The 25933-nt window shown below is 46.5% G+C and overlaps 1 protein-coding gene across 1 annotated transcript in view; it reads left to right on the top strand.

Annotated features, from left to right (window-relative positions):
* The window catches only part of uroc1 (urocanate hydratase 1), an 85054-nt gene that overhangs the window by 38117 nt on the left and 21004 nt on the right, over positions 1–25933 (top strand). Inside the window, exons 10-15 of the mRNA XM_060835298.1 lie at positions 8187–8249; positions 11918–12097; positions 12405–12502; positions 15350–15422; positions 19751–19872; positions 24340–24413. Coding sequence (XP_060691281.1) covers positions 8187–8249; positions 11918–12097; positions 12405–12502; positions 15350–15422; positions 19751–19872; positions 24340–24413 — 610 coding nt within the window. The remainder of the gene's footprint in view (positions 1–8186; positions 8250–11917; positions 12098–12404; positions 12503–15349; positions 15423–19750; positions 19873–24339; positions 24414–25933) is intronic.

Here is a 25933-nt window from a genome sequence, read left to right as displayed (position 1 = left end):
CAGCAGGTCAGGCAGCGTCTGAGGAGCAGGAATACTGACGTTTCGGGCAAAAGCCCTTCATCAGGAGGTTCTTCCAGCACCACTCTAATCTTGACTCTAATCTCCAGCATCTGTAGTATCCATTTCCACCAAGTTTAAATTCAACCCTTCCTTCAGCTTTCAGTCCTTTCATGTTCCCTGGTCATCGCTTGTTCCAACTATAAAACAATAGGAGATAGGAGCAGAAGTAGACCAATCAGCCCATCGAGTTTACTCCACCATTCAATGAGGTCGTGGCTGATCTTATAATCCTCAACTCTACTTCCCTGCCTCTCCCCCATAACCTTCGGTTCCCTTGCTGATTAAAAATCTGTCTGTCTCAGCCTTGAACAGACGGATTGACCCAGCCCCGACAGCTCTCTGCAGTAAATAATTTCACAGATTCAATCCTTTCTGAGAGAAGAAATTCCTCCTCATTGCTGTCTTCAATGTGCAACCCTTTACTCTGAGATGATGCTGTTTGTTACAAATGGAAAGAACCTTTCTGCATCTCTCCCATCAAGCCCCTGAGACTGTTGTATACTTCAATAAGGTCAAGTCTTGTTCTTCTCAACTCCAATGAGTACAGGCCCAACCTGCTCAACATCTCCTCAAGAGACTGTCCCTCCACATCAGCTGAGTGAATCTTCTCCAGACTATCTCTGACTCTCAATCCAAGGACATGCACAGAAAACAATTTAACACTTTAAATCTTCCCTTGTGCTGAAAGAAAGGTTCTGTCTGTCTTTCTCCTTTCATTATTAATTTTCACCATGCCATGATCCCAGCTGATGTCAGATCACAGACTGAAACCTGACTTTGTTGTTTTTTGTTTTAATGAAGTGAGACAGAATCTTGCAATATGGCAGACATGGTTTTAACAATAAAACAGGGGTTAATTATACAGACAAATGATAAAATAGAATAAATGCAACTATTTATAAAGGGCACAATTCAAGGATTTTGAAACATATGTTAAAGCACAATCCCAACAGCACATTGTCATTTGATTACATCATGGTAAGAGGCTGGAAGAACACAGCAATCCAGGCAGCATCAGGAGGGGGAGAAGTCAACGTTTCGGATGTAACCCTTCTTCAAAACTGGGGATGGGTGTGGGGGGGGGGGGGGGGGGAGCTGCAGATAAAAGGGGAGGAGGTGCAGGGTGGTGAGGTGGGGATGGGTGAAGACAGGTAGAGGGTGCGACCTGGTTGGTCAATGAGAGGAATGAATCCGATTAGTGGCAGGGAGGAGTGGAAGGGAGGGGAAGGGGCTGGGAAGGGGGTCAGGGATTGGGAAGGGAGGTTATTTGAAATTGGAGAACTCAGTGTTGAGTCCTCTGGGCTGTAGGCTGCCTAGGTGGAAGATGAGGTGTTGTTCCTCCAATTTGCAGCTTGGTTCATTGTGGCGATGGAGGAGGCCGAGGATGGTCCTGTTGGAGAGGGAGTGGGAAGGGGAATTGAAATGGGCAGTGACTGGGAGGTCCGGGCGGTCCCTGTGGGCCTGGCTGAGATGCTCGGTGAACCGTTCCCTAAGTTTACGTTCGGTCTCCCCGATGGAGAGGAGACCACATCGGGAGCACCTGATGCAGTAAAGTCGGTTGGAGGAGAGGCCGGGGAACCTCTGTCTCCCCTGGAAGGAGTGTTTGGGGCCCTGGATGGAGGGGAGGGGGAGGGGTACCGGCAGGTTTGGCATCTTTCCGGTTGCAGGGGAAGGTTCTGGGCGTTCGGGGGGATCACAGCTGAACCCACACCTTAATGCCTTGTACCTAACTTCAGCCCATGATACAATCGACAAGCAATTAATCTTAGTTTATTTGGATCAACTTTTGTCCTTTCCATTTTCAGTTTTGGAAATTAATTATATTTGATTTAATATCAAATTACACAGCAATGAGAGCATTTTCTGCAGGTTACTTCCAATTTGTTACCTTTGTCTTCCGATTCCTCCTACATTCCCAATCCCTTGCCCACCATCCTCTTCCTCAATGTGTTGAGATCAATGCACGTTAGTTAATCAAAACCAAAAGAACACAGATGCTAGAGATCTGAAAAAAAACAGACGTTGCTGGAAAAGTTCAGCAGGTCTGGCAGCATCTGTGAAGAGAAATCAGAGTTAACTGTTCGGGTCCGGTGACATCAGTTATAGAGTCATAGAGATGTACAGTATGGAAACAGACCTTTTGTTCCAACCCGTCCATGCCGACCAGATATCCCAACCCAATCTAGTCCCACCTGCCAGCACCCGGCCCATATCCCTCCAAACCCTTCCTATTCATATACCCATCCAAATGCCTCTTAAATGCTGCAATTGTACAAGCCTCCACCACTTCCTCTGGCAGCTCATTCCATACACGTACCACCCTCTGCGTGAAAAATTTGCCCCTTGGGTCTCTTTTATATCTTTCCCCCCTCACCCTAAACCTATGCCCTCTAATTCTGGACTCTCCCACCCCAGGGAAAAGACTTTGTCTATTTACCCTATCCATGCCCCTCATAATTTTATAAACCTCTGTAAGATTGCCCCTCAGCCTCCGACGCTCCAGGGAAAACGGCCCCAGCCTATTCAACCTCCCTCTGTAGCTCAGATCCTCCAACCCTGGCAATATCTGTGTAAATCTTTTCTGAACCCTTTCAACTTTCACAACATCTTTCCGATAAGAAGATGACCAGAATTGCACACAATATTCCAACAGTGACCTAACCAATGTCCTGTACAGCCGCAACATGACCTCCCAACTCCTGTACTCAATACTCTGAGCAATAAAGGAAAGCATACCAAACGCCTTCTTCACTATCCTATCTACCTGCGACTCCACTTTCAAGGAACTATGAACCTGCACTCCAAGGTCTCTTTGTTCAGCAACACTCACTAGAGCCTTACCATTAACTGTATCAATTTGATTTATCAGAATGGTGCTGGATTGTGTGCGGGGGAGGTTTGGTGCTATTGATGAAAGATGGGTGTGGATAGAGGAAAGCAGGGTCCCAAACCAGGTTCCAATCCTAACTATGACTCAAAGTAGCTGGTTGTAGAAACCAGCGAACATCTCCTGTGACCTTGAGACAACAATTCTATAAAACACAGTGAGGTGCCTTTGAACACCACACCTTTTACTGTCGTTTCTTATTCATTCGTGGGTATCACTGACTAGTCCAGTATTTATTGACTGTCCCTAGTTGACCCTTGAGAAGGAGGGGGTGAGCTGCTTCCTTGACCCGCTGCAGTCCATGTGCTGTAGGTAGACCCACAATGCTCTTAGGGAGGGAATTCCAGGATTCTGACCCAGCGACACTGAAGGAACGGCGATATATTTCCAAGTCAGGATGGGGAGTGGTTTGGAGGGGAACTTGCAGGGGGTGGTGTTCCCATGTATCTGCTGCCCTTGTCCTTCTAGATGGAAGTGGTTGTGGGTTTGGAAGGTGCTGTCTGAGGATCCTTGATGAGTTTCTGCAGTGCATCTTGTAGATAGTACACACTGCTGTTACTGAGCGTCGGTGGGGAAGGGAGGGGGTGTTTGTGGATGTGGTGCCAGTGTCCTGGATGGTGTCGAGCTTCTTGAGTGTTGTTGGAGCTGCCCCCATCCAGGCCTTCACTGATTTAAAAGCTAATTAAGATCCTCTGGCTTCTCCACACTGGTCCCTAATGGGCTCTACTTTTTTCCTGATTATCCTTTTGCCCCTATATGCTGATAAAACCCCTTTCGATTTTACCAATATCTTTTCATGTCCTGTCTTTGCTCACCCGGTTTCTATTTTAAGTAACCACTTCTGATACTCCCCCACTCTGCTCCATTGTGTGCTCAGTATTTACCACAAGCTTCCCTCTTCTTCCTTCCCCAATCCTGACCATCCTTTTACACCCAGGGATCTCTGGACTTGTTGGTCCCACCCTTCACCTTGACAGGAACATGTTGGCCATGTACTCTCACTATCCCCCTTTCCAATATCTCCCAATGTTTTGATGTGGAGTTTCTTGCAAGTAATTACCCCGAATCCATTTTCACCATCTGATCATATTAACATCAGCCTTTCCCCAATTCAGAACCATTTTTGTCTGCTCCATCTTTGTGGTTTTCTGTAACTGCAGTAAATCTTGCTGGATTATGATCACTAATACTGAAATTCTGTCCAACTGACACGTCTAGCACTTGCCCAGCTTCCTTCCTTCACTAAAATAAGGTCCAGTCCCCCAGCCCCCATCTCATGGAACTTTTTAATGTGCTAGCTGGAAAACAGCCCTTTGGACACACTTTCAGAATTCTGCCCCCTCTATCCCTGTTTCATTCTTTGTCTGCCCAGTTAACATTGGGGAAGGTGAAACCTGTCCTATTATTACCCTATAATTTTTACACTTCTCTGAGATTTGCCTGAGGATTCCTGAGGAAGGGAGAATGCCAGAAACGTTGATTCTCCTGCTCCTCAGATGTTGCCTGACCTGCTGTGTCTTTCCAGCGGCACTCTCTTGACTCTGATTTCTAGCATCTGCAGTCTTCACTTTCTCCTGTTGCTTCGAGATATATATTTTGTCCTGTTTTAGTTTAGAGAGATTTTGGGCCACAGGTGAAAAACTGTCCATTGAAAGCCAAAAAAGTAAACAGCTTGTGAGGCCTTGGTTTTTTTTAAAGGTTGAAAGAATAGAAGCAGCCTGACTGGGTAGAGTCAGGCTTCCACAGAGCAAGGGCTTTAGTTTAGCTTTCAATATTTGTTGGGGTTTTGAAGCTGGATGTGGAAGCCATCTCTGTCTCTCTCTGTCTGTCTGTCTCTCTCTCTGTTATGTCTAAAAGCTGGGGTTCATTTCCTGCTGCCTGAACCATATGTGATTCAATCTATTTTACTGTATTTGTCTTTGCTAAGGGTGTGTTTGTGGGCTATTACTATATCGGAACACTTGCTGTTTAGTTGTTAAATAATCTACAATTCTGTTAAGTTTTCCAACAGAGTTAAAGATTATACCAATTCTTCTTTCTTTTGTTTGTACATTAACTGTAGAGTAAGAATAAAACGTGTTTTGTTTAAGCCGAGTAATGTAACAATCAATTTACACTTTTTGGGTCTAAACTATCTCCTTGATAGGTTTGAAAGGAGTTTAGGTGAAAGTGAGTACTGCAGATGCTGGAGATCAGAGTCAAGATCAGAGTGGAGCTGGAAAAACACAGCAGGTCAGGCAGCATCTGAGGAGCAGGAAAATCGACCTTTTGGTCAAAAGCCCTTCATCAGGAATTCTGATGAAGGGCTTTTGCCCGAAATGTCAATTTTCCTGCTGCTCAGATGCTGCCTGACCTGCTGTGCTTTTCCAGCACCACTCTGATCTTGAAGGGGATTTAGTCTGGTCCACAAGGCTCCTTCCTGCAGAAATTGATACTTTGATGAATATTGTGGCACCATCTCCTCTTTTACACTCCCATCCCCAGCCCTGAAACCCTCAAACCCCTTCCCCATGTATCTCAAACCCTGGAATATTAAGTTGCCAATCCTCGACAGTATCTCTGTGATGTCCCGCATCCCCATGGGATAACCAACCCTCAACTCACTTGCTTTACTCGCAAAACCTGGAATTAAAATAAATACCACCCAGCCTTACCATTCTCCCTTTGTGCCATAAGTTGTCTTTATTCTCACTGTCTCCCAGACTGACTTGGTTCTTTTGCAGATTGTGTGTGTGTGTGTGTGTGTGTGTGTGTGTGTGTGTATCACCCTGGACTGTACCTTCACTCTGTATTCCACTCCCCTGCCAAATCAGTTTAACCACCTCCCCACCCCTGAAACCACCAAACACCACCTCCTACCCCCCGACCATCCTCTCACACCTCCTCAGGGATCTCTGGCCCTGTTTTGGTTCAGATGCAACCTGTTGGAAATTGTTTGGATCCCACTGTCCCCAGAAACAATGGACCCAGTGAACCAGGAATCTAAAGCAGAGATTGGAGGCTGGAAGGTCTCTCAGGCCCCAGAGGGATGGCGTGCAGCCCACACTCTCCTACAATGGGTCCTGATAATAAGTGGCTTCGGATTTTTGCAACTGGGCTAAAGGAACTGTAGGCACTGAGCGTGGGAGTGCCCAGTGCCAAAATACATCTGGAATGGATGCAGCGGACGGAAACATTCCTTTAATGTTAGATGTGAAGGAAAAGTGGATTAGACAGATGGAATGTTTTTGTGAAACATCAACTTGCTGTTGCATGTCAGTTGTGAAAAGAATCCTATAAGTTCCTTTTGCGTTAATTATTTCCAGTCACACAAGGTGGAGTGCACAGAGAGAGGCTTCGCAAATCCAATTCAAGCTGGGTCAGAAATAACATGAACTTGGTCTCTTGCTTAGCCCACTGCCTTTCTCAGTTACTTCTCTTTTCTCTCTGTCTCTTTCTCTCCTTCTCCCTCTCAGTCTCCTTGTTTCCTTTTCTCCTTCTCTAGTTGATTCACTTGTGTCCCTGCAACCTCATCCCTTCCTCAGTCGGGTCCGGCCGCAGTGGGTGAGATTTATCTCTGTCAGACTGTTCACTGGGAAGGTCATTGGCTGTCACGGAAACTGGGTGGATGACTTTCAATGGGAACTAATTTCAGCCCCTATCACCATCCTCCATCTTCCTTCCTCTCTCTCTCTCTCTTTTTTCCCTTGTGTTACTCTCTCATTCATCCACTGTCTGTCAACTGCAACTGATCAGATTCAGCACAAAAATTACAATTAAGCGTGGGCCATTCGGCCTCTCAACCATTTGGCCATTCACTCAGATGGCGGCATGGTGGCTCAGTGGCTAGCACTGCTGCCTCACAGTGCCAGGGACCCGGGTTCAATTCCCACCTTGGGCAACTGTCTGTGTGGAGTTTGCACATTCTCCCCGTATCTGCGTGGGTTTCCTCCGGGTGCTCCGGTTTCCTCCCACATTCCAAAGATGTGTGGGTTAGGTGAATTGGCCATGCTAAACTGCCCATAGTATTAGGTACACTAATCAGGGGTAGATGTAGGGGAATGGGTCAGGGTGGGTTGCTCTTTGGAGGGTCGGTGTGGACTTGTTGGGCCAAAGGGGCCTGTTTCCATTCTGTAGGGAATCTAATCTAATCTCAAGGTCTGATTGTAGCCTTTGCTCCAGTTTCCAGCTGCCTGTGTCCAAATTCACATAAAGTCCAGCTCAGCTACGAGCTCCTGTGCTCACTGACCTTCATCAGCTCCCTGTCCAATAAAGCACAATTTAAAAAATCTTCCCCTTGCGTTTAAATTCCTCCACAGCCTCACCGGTTATCGGTCTAACCTCCCGCTGCCCTTGTCCTTCTAGCTGCAAGTGGTAGTGGGTTTGGAAGGTGCTGTCTGAGGATTTGTAGTGAATTTCTGCAGTGCATCTTGTAGATGGTACACACTGCTGCTACTGAGTGTTGGTGTCAACTGGGCTGCTTTGGCCTGGATGGTGTTGAGCTTCTTGAGTGTTGTTGGAGCTGCACTGACCGATGTTTATGAACATGTGCATCGATGTGTGATTTCAGACTCTCACATACATTTTAATTACTTTGCTTCTTATTGCATCAGCAGAAGACATTTGGACAAATACATGGAAAGGAAATGTTTAAAAGGATACAGACCAAATACAGGGAATTGGGGTTAGCGTGGATGGACATTTTGGTCAGCATGGACCAGTTGGGGCCAAAGGGCCTGTCTCCGTGCTGTAGGACTCTGTGACTCGATGTAAACAGTGAACTGACTGATCTGGTTTGTACTGACTGACCAGCTGAAAATGTGTTGCTGGTTAAAGCACAGCAGGTCAGGCAGCATCTCAGGAATAGGGAATTCGACGTTTCGAGCATAAGCCCTTCATCAGGAATAAGGGCTTATGCTCGAAACGTCGAATTTCCTATTCCTGAGATGCTGCCTAACCTGCTGTGCTTTAACCAGCAACACATTTTCAGCTGTGATCTCCAGCATCTGCAGACCTCATTTTTTACTGTACTGACTGACCTGACTGACTCACTGACAGCTTGTACTTACAGAGACACGTGTTGTATAAAGCAACTCTTAAAGGGACAGAGCCTGCTGAGATTCACAACATACTACAATGAGTTGCTCTCCCCATCTCTGGGCATGATATTTGAGCCAATCCCATCAGATTGACAGATTCATCCAAAATGTAAACGTTTGAACCTGACAAACTCAACGTTTGTTCTTTTTCTGAATTTCAGGGAGGCTCGACAGAAGAAGACAGCCCTGAGCCTTGGTTACCATGGTAATGTGGTGGACCTCTGGTAGGTGCTAGGAATTAGATTCCAAAGATGAGGAAATGTTTGGGTCTTTGATCCATGAGTTGCCATTTACACTGTTTGCTTCCTGTATTACATTGACTCAGAACAGTTCAGTCTAACCTCTTTGCTGTTCTACTTGGTCTCTAGAACCAGGGAGTTCACTTGCTGCTTTAACTGTCTTCATAACCGCTGCTAATTCCTTTCACAACAACAACTTGCGTTTCAGTGGTGTCTCTCTCGCAGAGAGCTATGTCAGAGCTTTTGGGATCTCACTGTGCACAAATTGGTTACTACGTTTTCTTACATTCCAACAGTGATCACATTTCAGACCGAGTTCATTAGTTCGGGATATCCTGAGGTGGTGAAAGTTGCTACATAAATGCAAGTCTTTGTTGCTGTTAGGTGTTAGGAGTTACACATTGACATAATGCTGGAATTTGCAGACACAGAGCCACAGGAAGTGACTCCGAGCCACTGACTCCATCCCCTCTCACTGCCAGCTTTCAGGAGATGGTCTGAGTGCTTACAATCCCCCACCAGTTCCATCTCAGATACGTACCATCAAAGAGACCATGCACTGTATTATCACCTGACCCTACCCTGGTCTGAGCTCATTCACTACAGAAATCTCAGCTTTCATTGTTACCTCTGGACTGGACTACTCCAATATGTGCCATTCAATTCATAAGTCTGTACTGGACTTTACCCCCCCACCTCCCAGCAGATGGGCAAACACACTTATCAACAACCCCCTCTCCACCCCTCTCATCTCTCTTCATCATGCTCCATCATCCTTCCCAGTCTACATCATTCTCTATTCACCTCTACATGCACTGACTCACACCCCACTACTGTCACACTCCTCCCCATACCCTACACCCCCTCCCTAGTTCTATAACTCCATCCAGCCCCTACACCCCTCCCTATCTCTGTAACCCCCTCCAGCCCCTACACCCCTCCCTATCTCTGTAACCCCCCTCCAGCCCCTACACCCCCTCCCTATCTCTGTAACCCCCTCCAGCCCCTACACCCCTCCCTATCTCTGTAACCCCCTCCAGCCCCTACACCCCTCCCTATCTCTGTAACCCCCTCCAGCCCCTACATCCCTCCCTATTCTGATGTTTTAGACTTTCTCGATGCTAATCACTCCACCATTGCCACCTCGGCCTTCAATTTACACCAATCCCAAGCTCTGGAATGCCCTCCCTAAACCTTTCTGTCCCTCTTCCTCACCCTTCTCATCTAAGGCACTCTCTATTCTCGGTTGGTTCTTATTAGAACATTATAATCAAGGGATAATCAGATAAACAGAGGGAAGTGAAGGGTCAGGGTAGGTACAAGCAGGTGGTGTCCAACTGTCATGGGGTCATTAACAAAGGCGGGACTTGGGGGCCAATGCCACAGGATTCAATATCTGGGATTTCAATCTGAGGAACTGGAGACGCCCTCTCACAGAGAGTGGCAAAGCTGTGGGTTGGAGACTGAGATTATGTACAGCAGTCTAAGGGAAGGATGATGGAGCATGATGAAGAGAGATGAGAGAGGGAGAGAGAGGTTGTTGATAAGTATGTTTGCCCATCTGCTGGGGGGAGGGTAAAGTCCAGTACAGACACATGGATTGAATGGCATATCACTGTCTGTAACCTCAGTGTATCCCGACAGCAATCACAGACTCCCTACAGTGTGGAAGCAGCCATTCGGCCCTTCAAGTCCACACTAACCCTCTGAAGAGCAACCCACCCCCTATCCTACCCCTGTAACCCTACAATCTCCACCTAACCTACACACCCCTGGACACTATGGGCAATTTAGCCTGGCCAATCCACCCTAACCTGCACATCCTTGAACTGTGGGAGGAAATCGGAGCACCCGGAGGAAACACGCGCAGACATGGAGAGAATGTGCAAACTCCACAAAAACAATCGAACCTGGGTCCCTGGTGCTGTGAGGCAGCAGTGCTAATCAATGAGCCACTGGTTGTCCAATATATAGAGTGTCTATCAGATACTGAGGAAACTAGTTTTTCTGGTGAAGGAGGGTGAGAAAATAGAATCAGTAAACTGGGAAGCAGCTGGCTGAAGGGATGGGACTCCTAGCAGGGAAAGGGATGTGGAGCAACACAGGAGGGTGAAGATGAGACACTTGTTCTCCCAAAGCCCATGGTATTGCAAGGTGAGCAGATAGTGTCGAGCTCTACAAAAACTAACAATTCCATTGCACTGATGTTTCTTATTTCAAAAAGTATCCTTTATTCATGAAAATCTTTATATACCTACATATTCTCTAAAGCAGTTTGGTTCTCTACAGTGACATATGAAGAAACAGACAAACCTTGGAGGTTCTGAGGAAGGGTCACTGGACCTGAAATGTTAACTCTGATTCCTCGTCACAGACGCTGCCAGACCTGCTGAGCTTTTCCAGCAATCTCTGTTTTTGTTTCAAAACAAACCTTGGAGTTTGACTCCAAACCAACAACTCAAAGGTACAGCTTACCACCCCATCTTGGGAGAACCCTTTTCATGATCTTCCAGAGCAAGAGGTTGACCTCAACCGGGTATTGCAGACAGACACATTCTCAGGTCCAGGAGTACATGCTGAGGAATGCACTCAAGCTTGGGGCAGCTGCTCCTGAGGTGCAGTGGGAAAACAGCACGGTCTGAGGTCTTCCAGCCAAAGTTAAACGGAGATCCATTCAGTTATTGGACTCTCTTGGTGCCTCACATATGTATAAATATAGTCTTAGACAAATAAGAAATGCCTTTCGTTTATTTGTTGGATAGAGTCAAAGTCCCAATGTTTATTTGTTTCTCCACATAGAGTCATAGAGTCTGACAGCACGGAGACAGTCCCTTTGACCCAAGCTGGTCCATGCTGACTAAAATGCCCATCCACGCTAACCCCATGTACCTGCACTTGGCCCATATCCTTCTAATCCTTTCCTATCAATGTACAGAGGAACTTTGATTATCCGAAGGACACAGGCAGGCAGAATTGCATTCGGTTAATCAAATTCCAGATCATTGATGACAGATAACATAGATGGCCACGCATCGGGATCTTCCGATCTTTTTTGGATGATCTGAAGTTTGGTTAATCAAAAGATGGATAATCAAGGTTCCTCTGTATTTGTCCAAATGCCTTTTAAATGTTGTTAATGTACCCGCCTCAACAACTTCTGCTGGCAGCTCATTCCATATACGTACCACCCTCTGTGTAAGAACGTTTCCCCTCAGGTTCCCTTTTATTCTTTCCACCCCCCGACCTTAAACTGGTGCCCTCTAGTCCATGATTCCCCAACCCTGAGAAAAGAAACTGAGTGCATTCACCCTCTCCATGCCTCTCATCTTCTTACCCACCTCTATAAGATCCCCCCCTCAGTCTCCTACACTCTAATGATAAAGGTCCTAGCTTGTCCAACCTCTCCCTATCACTCAGATCATTGAGTCCTGGCAAAATCCTTGTAAATTTCTCCTGCACTCTCTTTCCAGTTTAATAACATCCTTCCTGTAGCAAGGTGACCAAAACTGAACACAATCCTCCAAGTGCGGCCTCAGCAACGTCCTGTACAAGGGGTGTGCTACTGTCACGAACTGAACTGCTTTAGTGAGTATGTTTGGATGTAAAGATTTTTATGAATAATGGAGATTTTTGAAATGCCATTGTGCTGACAGGGAGCGGCTGGTGCAGGAGTGTGAGCAGACCGGAGAGCTCCTGGTGGACCTGGGCTCGGACCAGACATCCTGCCACAACCCGTTCAGCGGAGGTTACTACCCCGCACAGCTCACCTTCGAGGCAGCCAATCAGATGATGCACACTGACCCGAAAACATTCCGCAGTCTTGTCCAGGAAAGGTAAGACAGTGGAAAGGGGAATCAGCATGGAATACATCCTATCCCCAAGGAGGAAGGTCCCCAACAGTGAGAGCCACCTCCCAGAGGGGAGTATATGGGTGGGTAGAGTCAGTGATGGGGGGAGAGTGTAATTGGGGCCATTTCTGGCAGTAGTTTTTTGGTCAAATGGCCTTTTCTCCAGATGTTACTTCCTCTCCTGTTTGATGAAGGTGACTGATCGGAGCGAGGCGGCTGGTGGCTGCGGTGGGGGATTTGCCATGTTTGTGGAATATTTCGATTCTAAACCCATTTCTTTCCTTCATTAAAGTCTACGGCGACAAGTGACTGCCATCAACAAACTGTCGGAGAAAGGGATGTTTTTCTGGGATTACGGGAATGCTTTCCTACTGGAAGCCAAGAGAGCAGGTGAGTGAAATGTAAACAGGGGTCAGCTTTTTTGGGACAGAAACCAAGAACGCAGGAGAAACTCAGCAGGTTCTACAATAATCAGTGGGTGATGTTGATAGTGAGGAGGATGGTCTCAGGCTACAGTCTGATGTTGACCAGCTGGTAAATTGGGCAGAGCAATGCCAGATGGAATTTAATCCCAATAAGTGTGAGGGGATGCACTTTGAGAGGTTTAATAAGAGAAGGATTTACACAATAGTAAATCCCTAGGGAGTACTGAGGAACAAGGGGAGCTTGGTGTACAAGTCCATAGATCCCTGAAGGTGACAGCACAGGGAGATGGGGTGGGGAAGGAGGCATACGGGATAATTGTCTTCAGTAGCCAGGGCAGGGAATATAGGAACGCGGAAGTTTTGTTACAACTTTATAAAACATTAGTGAGGATACAGATGGAATACTGTGTGCAGTTCTGGTCCCCACACTATCAGAAAGACACAATTACACTGGAGGTTCACCAGGATGTTGCCTGGGATGGAAGGTCTCCGTTATGAGGAGAGACAGGATGGGCTGGGATTGTTTTCCCTGGAGCAGAGGAGGCTGAGGGGGACCTGACTGGGGTTTACACAATTATGAGTAGATTGTGAGAATCTTTTCCCCATGGCAGACTTATCTAAGACCTGAGGGGATAAGTTAAAGGTGAGGGACAAGTGGTTTAGAGGAAACCTGAGGAAAAGATTTTTCACCCAGAGGGTGGTAGAAATATGGACCTTGCTGCCTGAGAGGGTGGTGGGGGCAGGTACTCCCACAGCATTTAAGGAGCATCTGGATGAGCATTTACAGTGGCAGAGCACAGTAGGTTATGGAGCAAGTGCTGGGTAATGGGAGTAGCGTGGTTTGGTGTTTGTTGGTCGGTATAGGCATGGTGGGCTGAAGGGCCTGGTTCTATGCTGAACGACCTGTGACTATGAGGTCTGGCAGAGTCTGTGAGAGAGAGAAAACAGTAAATGTTCCAGTTCATGACCTCTCATCAGAGAACTTTGGGAATTTGTCGTCCAGGAGATAATTGGGCTTCACCTCACAATACTTGGGTTTAGTCTCTGTGCCCGTCACAAATTCAGATAATAATCCAGGATGAGAAATGGCCATTAGTGCTCAGTCTTTTCAAATCCTCCCTCACACAACCCGGCATCCAGCAATATCCTAAAACCCAGCGATTGACTGTAACTGACTGGTTGTGTCTGACAGATGATTCCAAGCCTTCATTACTCTTTGATAAAAAAAATTCTTTCTGTGTCTGTTTTAGATTTCTTTTTCATTTACTTTAAATTGAAGAGTTCTGGTCCCACTGCTTTGACTGCAAGAATCTGATATGATCACCTGGGTGTATTTACTGTAGTTTGCTCACCCACACACTCTCTGCCTCACTCTATTAAACCACCGGCCTTGCTTTTTACCATGCAACTTCAAACTAAATTTAACTGGCTTTTTAAGAAGTCCTGGTGTTTTTTAAAAGGCTCTATATAAATGCATCTCCTTTTATTGATACCTGTCTGGTACATGTCTGTCCTACAGACGCACAAGGACTTCACTTAACAAAGGGGCAGTGCTCCGAAAGCTTGTCATTTCAAATAAATTTGTTGGACTATTACCTGATGTTGTGTGAGTATGTCTAGAAGAAAGTGAGGTCTGCAGATGCTGGGGATCAGAGTCGCGAGTGCATTGCTGGAAAAGCACAGCAGGTCAGGCAGCATCCGAGGAGCAGGAGGGTCAATGTTTCAGGCATGAGCCTTCACCAGTGACTTCTGACTGTATCTGTCCTCAACAGTGAATGATTTGAGTTGTTTCCATTAATCTAACAAACCCAGCTGCTGCAGACAGCTCACAGGGATTTGCTTGGGAAGGTCAAAGATTGAGGAAGACAGTATTTCAGTCCATCCCCAAAATGACCTATTCACCGCTCACCCAGACCCAGCCCCAAACCTTACGGTCAACTACGAGAGTGTGATCTGTCACCAATTTGCAAATGGCAAAGCTCCCTAGTTTGATTAAAGACATCTAATTCTGTTGTGTCTTGTGGGAAATGTAATACATGTGTCCGTGTCACAGCAGACACTTTAAGGTTGATTTATTAAACAGCTCCTCCTCTAGAATCCATTCCTACTTCCATCAATCCACTCGTTCTGTCCAGCCCATCAAAAACATCTGGTTACCTGAAATCTTTGATTGTGTAGAGGGAGCTTTACTCTGTATCTAACCCCATGCTGTCCTTGTCCTGGGGGTGTTTGATGGGGGACCGTGTAGAGGGAGCTTTACTCTGTATCTAACCCCATGCTGTCCCTGTCCTGGGAGTGTTTGATGGGGACAGTGTAGAGGGAGCTTTACTCTGTATCTAACCCCATGCTGTCCCTGGGAGTGTTTGATGGGGGACAGTGTAGAGGGAGCTTTGCTCTGTATCTAACCCCGTGCTGTCCCTGTCCTGGGAGTGTTTGATGGGGACAGTGTAGAGGGAGCTTTACTCTGTATCCAGCCCCATGCTGTCCCTGTCCTGGGGAGTGTTTGATGGGGGACAGTGTAGAGGGTGATTTACTCTGTATCTAACCCCGTGCTGTCCCTGTCCTGGGGAGTATTTGATGGGGACAGTGTAGAGGGAGCTTTACTCTGTATCCAGCCCCGTGCTGTCCCTGTCCTGGGAGTATTTGATGGGGACAGTGTAGAAAGAGCTTTGCTCTGTATCTAACCCTGTGTTGTTCCTGTGCTGAGTACCTTAATTAGCCTATTTTTGAGATCCTAGTCCTAAAATTGCTCTTTCAGATGATCTTTAAACATAGAGTTCAAAAGTGTTCCTTTCCCTTAAACCTCTTGCAGGTGCTGATGTGGAGAAAGCTGGAGGTGGAAAACTGGAATTCAAGTTCCCCTCGTATGTCCAGCACATCATGGGGTGAGTTAGGGCGCTGCCATTAAAGTATTTATACTTGCTTCTGTGACTCTGGTCATTCCAACACTTTGTAGTCACTGATGTACTTTGTGAAGTGCTAGCAATTCAGGAAATCCTGCAGCCTATCCTTATGCAGCAAGATCCCACAATCGTAATCTGATCAACAATCTGTTTAGGTGACATGAGTCGGTCTGTACTCGTGTCCTTGGAGGAAATCCATAATCTAGCAGCTCAGACACAGGAGTACCACACACTGACCTTACAGACAACCTGAGGTCAGCTCTCAGTCCAACTGCCTGATGTTTAATCATTCATTCTCAGGATATGGCCATCCCTGGCAGGTAGATTGTCTTGTCTGTTCCTTCTTGCCCTCAGAAAGTCATTGTGGCCCATTTTTCTGACCCCAATGAACGGTTTTGATTTGGTGTGAGTGACTGCTGTGAGACCACAGCAGGTGCAGCAGTTTATACTCCCTCAGTGGTGATTGTATGTACAGGAGCTCGCAAAATTCCTCACATTGTCTTCCCGTGATCTTTGTGCCATCCACAAGCTCCTTAATTTGATGTTGGGTGAACAATGCAGCCCTCCTGGTCTCACTGAGACCACATCCCACAGGGAATTGAATCCTTGCTGAGACAGATTTCTTGAAAGTAATTTACAACACCATGCAATATTGCTAACCTGTTCATGTGGCTGGGGCTTTCTGTTTACTGATGTCATTACACACACATAGCTGACTGACTGAAGACACTACACTCACTCCATTATACAGTGAGAGTGAGTGAAGATCGGGGGTGGGTGGAGGGTTACCTTTGTACCATGTTGTGATGTCATGAAACATCTTAAATATGTTAAAGCCTGTCTGCTGTGGAAGCTATTCTGTGATACAACATGCCCCCTTCTGCATTTAAAAAGTGGGAATCCTTTTCTGGTGACATGGACAATAGGCACAAGGGTACGTGTAGATGCATTGTCCCTTTACACTCAGTTAACACATTGGCTGACGTGTTTACAGTCACCAAGCCCTCACACTCTGTGCAGTGCTGTCTGCCAGCTCAGGTGGAAGTGGAGCCTTTGTTGTTGGTGTGTGATTGCCATCTGCTGTGATCTATTTCAGAGGGAGCTCCATGATAATGGAGCTTGGTTATGTCACCTATTTCTTCAAAGGACTTGTGAAGAGTGCACCTGTTTATTTTTCTGTAGGTTTTTACTGGGGACGAAGATGGGAAAGTATTTTAAAGTACAGTAGAAGGAATGTCTGCACTTTGTGAAAATAAGTGACTGGAACTCATTGTGAGCTGTGTTTACACTGTTGCTTTGTTCAAGCACTGGGAAGGGGAGATAAGACAGCACAGCACCTAGGGGGGATGGTTTATATTGCATCCTCACATGGCGTGGTGTCACGTGACTCTCTTAAAGGTACAGACCTGGCCCATTTTAACGGAACAAGAGGACAGCCCAGAAGAGCTTGGACCTTCAGCAGGAAAGTGGGGTCTCACTGTTTCACTCTTAATGTGATCAGACCCCACCTTCCTAAGGCTTGGCTCTTCTCCACCCCCACCCTGGTGTTCCCACTCCCCTCACCTTCCCACTATGACACCCAGTCCCTTACCCACCCTATCCCCATCTGATGGGCAGACTCACCAACCCCCAGCAGCTCCCTGGGATGAGACTGGCATTTGCCTGGGTGGGGGTTCTAACATTTAGACTCTGGGTATAGTCTCAACAGTGGCCATTGTTTCAGAATGCTGCAGGGCAGCAGCCTGGGAGAGTTCAGATTGACAGAGTTGAACTCTGATGGATCAAATTGTTTTGTCTCATACTTGGATTTCTTAAATTCCATTCAGATTATGCTGGATCCTATTAAAATGCACATCAGCACGTATTCAGCATCAGGGAAGGATGACTTGTTTTGATCTCCAGTCAAATGGCATCTGCCCAAGATGAGCACTTTTTAACAACGTCAAAACATACACACGCTCTTGGAATCACACGGTCATGTTCACAGTTAGTCAGAGAATCCATCTGTTGTTCTTTAATTTTGTTTAAAGAGACGCTGTTTGCAGTGGGAGGTGGGTCACTCCCCAGAGGGACACAATTATGGTAAAGGTTGAAATACAAAAGGCAGCATGGGGATTTAGTTTGACACAGCGTATTGTTGTGTCCTGGTAATTACTTCCTGAAAGGGGCTTCAACAGGAACTTTCATAGGGGAGATACTGCTGATACTGGAAATCCAAAATAAAACCAGACATTTCTGACAAAACATAGCAGGTCTGGCAGCATCTGTGGAGAGAAAGCAGTGTTAATTGCTCTGAAGAAGGATCACGGGACTCAAAACATGAAGTGTTGAGGAAGCAGGGAGGCTGCAGATGGACTTGAACAGGCTAGGGGAGTGGATAAAGAAGTGGTAGATGGGATACAGTGTGGGAAAGTGTGATATTATGCACTTTGATGGAAGAATAGATATATAGACTATTTTCTAAATGGGGAAAGGGTTCCGAAATCTGAAGCACACAGGGACTTGGTAGTCCTTGTTCATGATTCTCAAGATTAACATGCAGGTTCAGTTGGTAATTAGGAAGGTAAATATAACATTAGTATTCATTTTGAGAATGTGTCAATACAAGAGTAGGGTGTACTGCTGAGGCTGTATAGGGTTTTATACAGACTGCATTTGGAGCAGGTTTGGGTTCCATATCTAAGGAAGGATGTGTTAGTGTTGGAGGGGATCCAGAAAAGATTTACAAGAATGATTCTGGGGATGAAAAGTTTGACAAACAAGGAGCAGTTGAGGACTTTGAATCTTTACTTGCTGGAGGTCGGAAAGATGATGAGGGATCTGACTGAAACTTACAGAATACTGAGAGCCCTGGACACAGTGGGTATGGAGAAGATGTTTCCACTGGTAGGAGAGAGTAGGACCTGAGGGCACAGTCTCAGAGTGAAGGGATGACCTGTTAGAACTGAGATAAGGAGGAATTTCTTCAGCCAGAGGGTGGGGAATCTGTGGAACCCATTGCTGCAAAGGGCTGTGGAGGCCAAGTCACTGAGTGTATTTAAGACAGAGATAGATAGATCTTTGATTGGTAAGGGCACCAAGAGTTACAGGGAGAAGGCAGCAAATGGAGTTGAGAAACATATCAGCAACAATTGAATGGTGGAGCACATTTGATGGGCCAAATGGCCTAATTTTGCTCCTGCATCTTATAGGTTGTGTGGAATGGAATTTGAACCCAGAGGCACAAACACTGCCACTTCCCTTTTCTTTGACTCTTCTTTCTGCACTGACATGACTACAGGGATGAACTGGTTTGCCAACTGGGGCCACACTGTACAAATGGTACCTCATCAAGAGCTGTCCAGACATTAGTTAAACCCAAAGCGCAGAATACAATTAAATCGACAGCAGCTGCACTGTCGATAATGCTGTATCATACTCGGTCTTTTATTTGTTCAGGGGATGTGGGAGCCTCTGGCTGGGCTAGTATCGAGGTAGTGTGGTCAGCTACCTACTTGACCAGCTGAAGCCCTGATATCAGACAGAGACACTAAGATGTATCAAAGATAAAAGGGTTAAATTAGAATGAAATTATTTCCTCTGGTGTAGTGGAAGGCAAGAAGCTTAAAATTCAAGCCAGGCCATTTGGCCCATTGAATGCACTGACTCTCCACAGAGCATTTCACCCAAACACAGCCCCACCAAACCCATCCTCTTAACCCCACATTTCCCATGGCCAATCCACCCTAACCTGCACAGCTTTGGACTGTTGGAGGAAACCCACTTAAACACAGGGAGAATGGGCAAACTCCATACAGACAGTTGCTCGAGGCTGAAAGAGAACCCGGGAATCTGGTGCAGTGAGGCAGCAGTGCTAACCACTGAGCCACCATGCCACCCTGCCTGTTGTCAGGAGCACTGCCCTTGTTAGCAATGCCCACACTCTGTGTCGGAATAAAACAAATTAGATCATGGTTGATCTATCACTCAGCTCCATTCCTCCATCTTTGGTCCAGATCACCTGATGCCCTCATCAAATAAAACTTGATCAATCTTGGTCTTGTTGACTCCATTCACCCCTGACATCCACTGTTTTCTTGTTAGAGTGGATTTCCACTGCCCTTGGGTGTGATAGCTTCACAACATCAACAGGCAAGATCCCAAAGGGAAAACCCCAAATTGAATTAAGTTATAGGCGCAAGGTGCTGATTGGTTTTCTCCTGTTCCAATATCCCCCTTGGTATCTCTCCCGTTCTTCAGTTGATGTTGAGAGGTTCCTGTGACCTTGAAGAGGTGTACCATGTTATAAATGTTCTCTGTCTGCCCTACAGCGATATTTTCTCTCTGGGGTTTGGGCCATTTCGTTGGGTTTGTACTTCAGCTGACCCCGCTGACCTGATGGAGACTGACGCCATTGCAACTGCAGTCCTGGAGGAGATCACACATGAAGCAGGTAAAGAAAAGCTAGTGCAGTCCCAACTCCTTGTTTCCAAAGTTTTTTGATTTCTTTCCATTTCTTCTCTCTTCTTGCTATCAGTTCATCATGGGCATCACCGTAGCCCGGAAATTTCCTGCAGATTAATTTGGCCAAAAACTGAAATCATCTGGGACTTTACTTCCACATGGTTGCCTTAGGTTTTGAGTCCACCAAGCCTCCCTGACTGCTGCCTCTGGAGGAACCCAGTGGAAACAGCTGCGTGTCCCAGCTTCCTCACCCATATCCACAGAAACAGGAGCAGCCCATTCAGCCCTCACCAGACATTACGATCATGTCTAATTGAATGTTTTAATGCCTTTTACCCACTCCATCCCCATAACCCTATACCCCACTGACAATCAGAAATCTGTCAACCTCAACCTCAATCAGACTCAAAGACTGAGACTCCTCAGCCACTTGAGAATTCCAAGCAATTGTAACCTTCTTAGCAAAATCAATTTCTCTTCATCTCAGACCAATGTGGCATCCCCTTTATCTTTAAATTGTCCCCCCCCCGCCCCACCTTCACTGACCCCATCAGTGGGAACATCTGATCCTACATCTTTCCTCTCTATCCCTTTCAATATTTTGTGGTTTTCAATGAGATCTTGTCTCATTCTTTGAGACTCTAGAGAATCCAGGCCCAGTTTTTGCCCAATGTCTCCTCACAGGACAGTCTCACTATCCTGGGAACAAGTCTGAGGAACCCTCATTGCAGTCCTTCTTTGGCAATAATTTCATTCTTGGTCATTTGAGGCATTCAAGAGGGTCTTGGATGGTTATTTGTGTAAACATAATGGTCAAAGGTATGGCAAACTTACAGGAGACTGGCACTAAGTAATAGAGCTGATGCGCACACGATGGGCCAAATGGCCTTCTCCTGCACTGTAACACTTCCTGTGATTCTGTGACAAGGAGACCAAAGCTGCACACAGTATTTCAGGTTCAGTCTAAGTACGTATGCTCAAAGACTAACATTTTGTTAGCTAACAGCTTCCTAATAGCTTGTTGAATTTGCGTGTTTCCCTTGAGTCACTTATCAACAGGGATACCTAGGTCCCTTTGATCTCTACACTTTACAACTGCTTACCCTTCTGCCTCCTGCATCATACTTGTATTATTTCAGCAATTGCTAGTTTGTGGCATCGTGCTGTGTACAGATTGATTGTCAGCTGTGGTCCAGCGGGCAATTCACTCCCCTTTGAGCTACAACATTGTGAGTTAAATTAAAACCGGCCTCCAGTGCAGTACTGAGGGAGTGCTGCACTGTTGACAGTGCTGAACTTCAGATGAGCCATTAACCTGAGAAGCTGTCCACCCTCTCAGGTAGATGTATACGGTCCCATGGCATTACTTGGACAAAGAGCAGCAGAGTTCTGCCCCATGTCCTGATCAATATGGATTCCTCAGTGAAGATAATGAGAATGGGTTGTGTGATCATTATCGCTCTTTGTTGGGGCTTGCTGTGGTAAGTAGGCTGCCATGTTTCCTAAACTGCGACATAACACGATTCAATGGGATGTCATTGGCTACAAAGGGATCCTGAGGTCATGAAAGGTTCTGTATAAATGGGAGTAGCAGGACAGGGCGATTGTGCCCATCGCTCCCTCATTGAGCTGTTCCAATGTCCTCCGACCTGTTGTTTTTGGCAGTAACTGGAGGAAGCTGAGGATGTGGCCATTCGTCCCCCTGCTGTGGCTCTCTCAGATTGATCACACCAGTTATTTATCCCCACTGCCTCTGCTGGAGCTGGACCCAAGGAAACATCTGACCACAATGTGACCTGCATTTAGTTAGGATCCGATGGACACAACTTACCGCAGGCACATCGATTGCCAACTGTCCAGGAGGTTTATTTTATTCATTTATTCATGGGATGTGGGCATCAATGGCTAGGTTTTTGCCTGTCCCTAGTTGACCCTTGAGGTGGCTGCCTTCCTGACCCGCTGCAGTCCATGTGCTGTGGGTTGACCCACAATGCCCTTAGGGTGGAATTCCAGGATTCTGACCCAGCGACACTGAAGAAATGGTGATATATTTCCAAGTCAGGATGGTGAGTGGTTTGGAGGGGAACTTGCAGTGGATGATGTTCCCATGTATCTGCTGTCCTTTTCCTTCTAGATGGAAGTGGTCATGGATTTGGAAGGTGCTGTCTGAGGGTCTTTGGTACAGATGGTACACACTGCTAATACTGAGGGTCGGTGGTAGAGGGAGTGAATGTTTGTGAACATGGTGCCAATCAAGTGGCTGCTTTGTCCTGGATGGTGTCAAGTTTCTTGAGAGTTGTTGGAGCTGCACCCATCCAGGAAAGTGGGGAGTATTCCATCTAAACTCCTGACTTGTGCCTTGTAGATGGTGAACAGGCTTTGGGGAGTCAGAAAATGAGTTACTCACTACAGGATACCCAGCCTGTGACCTGCTCTTGTAGCTGTTGTGTTTATGTGCTGAGTCCAGTTGGGTTTCTGTTTATAGTGAGATTTCAGTGGTGGTAATGCCATTGAATGTTAAAATAATTGTGATTTACTTATTTCTTCAATTAGTAAACACCAGGGATGAGGGAAGAAAATACTGACTGGGAGGGAAGAACCATCTGATTGGCCATCGACCTGTCTGTTTTCCAATTGGTTGAGGGCAGACCATGTGCCTTGTTGGGCAACTAATGGTGGCAGCATGGGGAGGGGCATTTCTGTTTGGGAGGTCATCTGATGAAATCTGCAGGAATACGTGTAAATCCAGTTGGCACAAATGCAGGAAAACAGTCCTTGGGAGTTACCAAGGGAGTTAAAGTCACTCAGTGGTGACATCTGGTTCCATCCCCATTCAGGACAGAATTCCATCCCTTTTGCTTTTCTTGGAACTTTTCCATTGTTCCTATGAAACTTATGACTAGAGATGGTTATGTAAAAAATGTTCCTGAATACTGACCTCTTGATAAAGGAAACGCATTAAACTATGGGATCATTCATTTCAAAGAGACAGTTCACTGACAGTGGGCTGAATGGCCTCCTGTGCAGTTATTCTTTACATTCTGAAATTGGACCTATGCCAGGAGAAAGTAAAAACCCACAAAAACCTCAGTAACAAAGCAAAGGAACGTGCAACCTCCTTGCAAGATTTACGACCAATTCAGTTATTGCCAAAATATGTTCAGCAGGTTTTATTAGCAGAAATTAATACACTCCCACAGGTTACACACTTGTATAACCATTCAAATGTCAAAAGGTTAAATTTAAGTGCCGAAAGGTAACATTTGAATGCCAATCGATTTTAATCACATACAGGCGTTGGTCTCAGTCTGCAGTGTTCTCACTCATTTCCTGTCAACTAACCCTGAAAAGTTGAAATTCAAACGGACTTGTTAATTTACTCTCTCCTCGATAGCAAGCTCACAACGGGACACAATTTGCCACTGCTTAATGGAAGCTTATTAAACCCTCATGTATTAGAGAGTCAGAAATATCTTTGGCTTGATTCAGTTGAAATCCCAGAGCAACAGTTCCAGATGTTAACATCAGAGAACGAGAAAGTGACAGAAGTTCATCTGGTTTACCAACAGCTGAAGGGAACTTAATCACAATCAGCACCTCAGACACACTGAGTTGTCCTTTTTTTTTCCCCTTTTAAGTTCCCAAAGAATAAAGTTCAAGAGTCAAGGCCATTGGGGATCGGTGAGGATGAAAAGGGGAACACCGCAATGGGATCAGTTTGGCAGAAGGAATTACGCGACACCAAGTTTCAAACAAATGTGTTGTTTTAAATTCATTCTGAGTTATCAGAACCATTGCCAGACGCACATTTATTCTTCAAAGTCACATCATTACACTCCCAGGACAGGGACAGCATGGGTTAGATACAGAGTAAAGCTCCCTCTACACTGTCCCCATCAAACTCTCCCAGGGACAGGGACAGCACAGGGTTCGATACAGAGTAAAGCTCCCTCTACATTGTCCCCCATCAAACACTCCCAGGTCAGGTACAGCACGGGGTTAGATACAGAGTAAAGCTCCATCTCCACTGTCCTTCCTCAAACACTCCCAGGACAGGGACAACACGGGGTTAGATATAGAGTAAAGCTCCCTCTATACTGTCCTCCCTCAAACACTCCCAGGACAGAGACAACACAGGGTTAGATACAGAGTAAAGCTCCCTCTACACTGCCCCATCAAACACTCCCAGGACAGGGACAGCACAGGGTTAGATACAGAGTAAAGCTCACTCTACACTGTCCTCCCTCAAACACTCCCAGGATAGGGACAGCATGGAACAATGAAGCTGCCTTGAGAGCTGAGTTGTCTACACTGCCATTCATATCCACTGGGACCATGAGATATCGGACAGGATCAGGAAATTCTAGGCTGAAGTATAAATCATGTCCTAGATGCCTCTCTACATCTGTTGTGTAGATCTTACTGTGACATTGTTGTCCCTTGCTCTGCCTTCCAGAAACCAGCAGTTACGTTAAACAACAGTACACAGACAACATCCGCTGGATCAGACAGGCTGCAAAACACAACATGGTATGTTTAGCCTGAAATTACCTCTTTCTCTCTCCATTCAGAGACTGTTGGCTGTAGCTGGCGATTATTCCCTGGACAATGAAAGCTCTCTACCCCGCTCCCACCCCCCACCCCACTGACCTTTGCTATCATCAGAACGGGTGTGTGTGTGTGTGTGTGTGTGTGTGTGTGTGTGTGTGTGTGTGTGTGTTTTTTGCCTGTCAATGCTCCGAGTTGCAGGGTGGACTGTGTGGTAAACGGACAGTGAAGCCTGGGTCATGAGGCAGTGATTAGGAGCAGGGTCCTTGCCTGATGTTTCCCTTGAGCAGGATTTAAGCTGAGGAGTCTTGTTCTCACAGACCTGACAGCTAAGGACTGGAGAAGTCACTGATACACCTGATGGTGTTCAGAGAGGAGGCGAGAGGAAGCAACTGGGTGGCACGGTGGTACAGTGGTTAGCACTGCTGCCTCACAGTGCCAGAGACCCAGGTTCAGTTCCCGCCTCAGGCGACTGACTGTGTGGAGTTTGCACATTCTCCCCGTGTCTGCGTGGGTTTCCTCTGGGTGCTCCGGTTTCCTCCCACAATCCAAAAATGTGCAGGTTAGGTGAATTGGCCACACTAAATTGCCCGTAGTGTTAGGTGAAGGGGAAAAGGTAGGAGAATGGGTTTGGGTGGGTGGTGGGTCGGTGTGGACTTGTTGGGCCGAAGGGCCTGTTTCCACATTGTAAGTAATCTAATCTAAGACTGTCACTTGCTCACTTTTGAATTCACCAGGAATTATCTCATTTCTCCTGTTAAGCCTCAGTAGTTTGTAGGTAGCAGGTAGCTGAGCGCAGTCAGGGGAACACACTGAATGGGGACTGTGATATTCTAATTAACAGCACAGGAGGGATCCAACTGTGATACATCTACAAAAGAAAAACAAGAAATATTAGCCTTAAGATGTTGCATGGGGACTGCTATCCTCTTTTATCCTCAGTCCTTAGCTGTCAGGTCAGGGTCTGGTATTCTGTTTTATAGTCAAAAAGTGTGGTGCTGGAAAAGCACAGCAGGTCAGGCAGCATCTGAGGAGCAGGAGAGTCAATGTTTCAGGCAAAAGCCCTTCATCAGGAATGTGGGGGTGTAAGAGGGCCGAGCGATAAATAGGGGTGTGGATGTGGGGCTCGAGGAAAGGTAGATGGGAAGGAGAAAGGTGGACGTAGGTTGGGGGTAATTGTGATAGGTCGGAGTGGAGGGTGGAGTGGATAGGTGGGAAGGAAGATGGGCAGGTAGGACAGGTTGAGTGGGCGGTTCCAAGATGGAGTTTTGGATTTCGGATGAGGTGGATTGGTGGGGGGGGGAGGAGATTTGGAAACCGGTGAAATCGACATCAATGCTGTTTGGTTGAAGGTCCCAAGATGGAAGATGAGGTGTTCTTCCTCCAGCCATTGGGTGGCTATGGTTTAGTGGTGGAGGAGGCCCAGGACTTGCGTGAACTTGACGGAGTGGGAGGGGGACTTGAACGTTTCGGCCATGGGGCGGTGGGAGTGGTTGGTGCGT

Source organism: Hemiscyllium ocellatum, chromosome 14 (assembly GCF_020745735.1).
Source record: "Hemiscyllium ocellatum isolate sHemOce1 chromosome 14, sHemOce1.pat.X.cur, whole genome shotgun sequence".
Classification (NCBI taxonomy): Eukaryota; Metazoa; Chordata; class Chondrichthyes; order Orectolobiformes; family Hemiscylliidae; genus Hemiscyllium; species Hemiscyllium ocellatum.
This window is presented reverse-complemented; position numbering and strand designations above follow the sequence as displayed.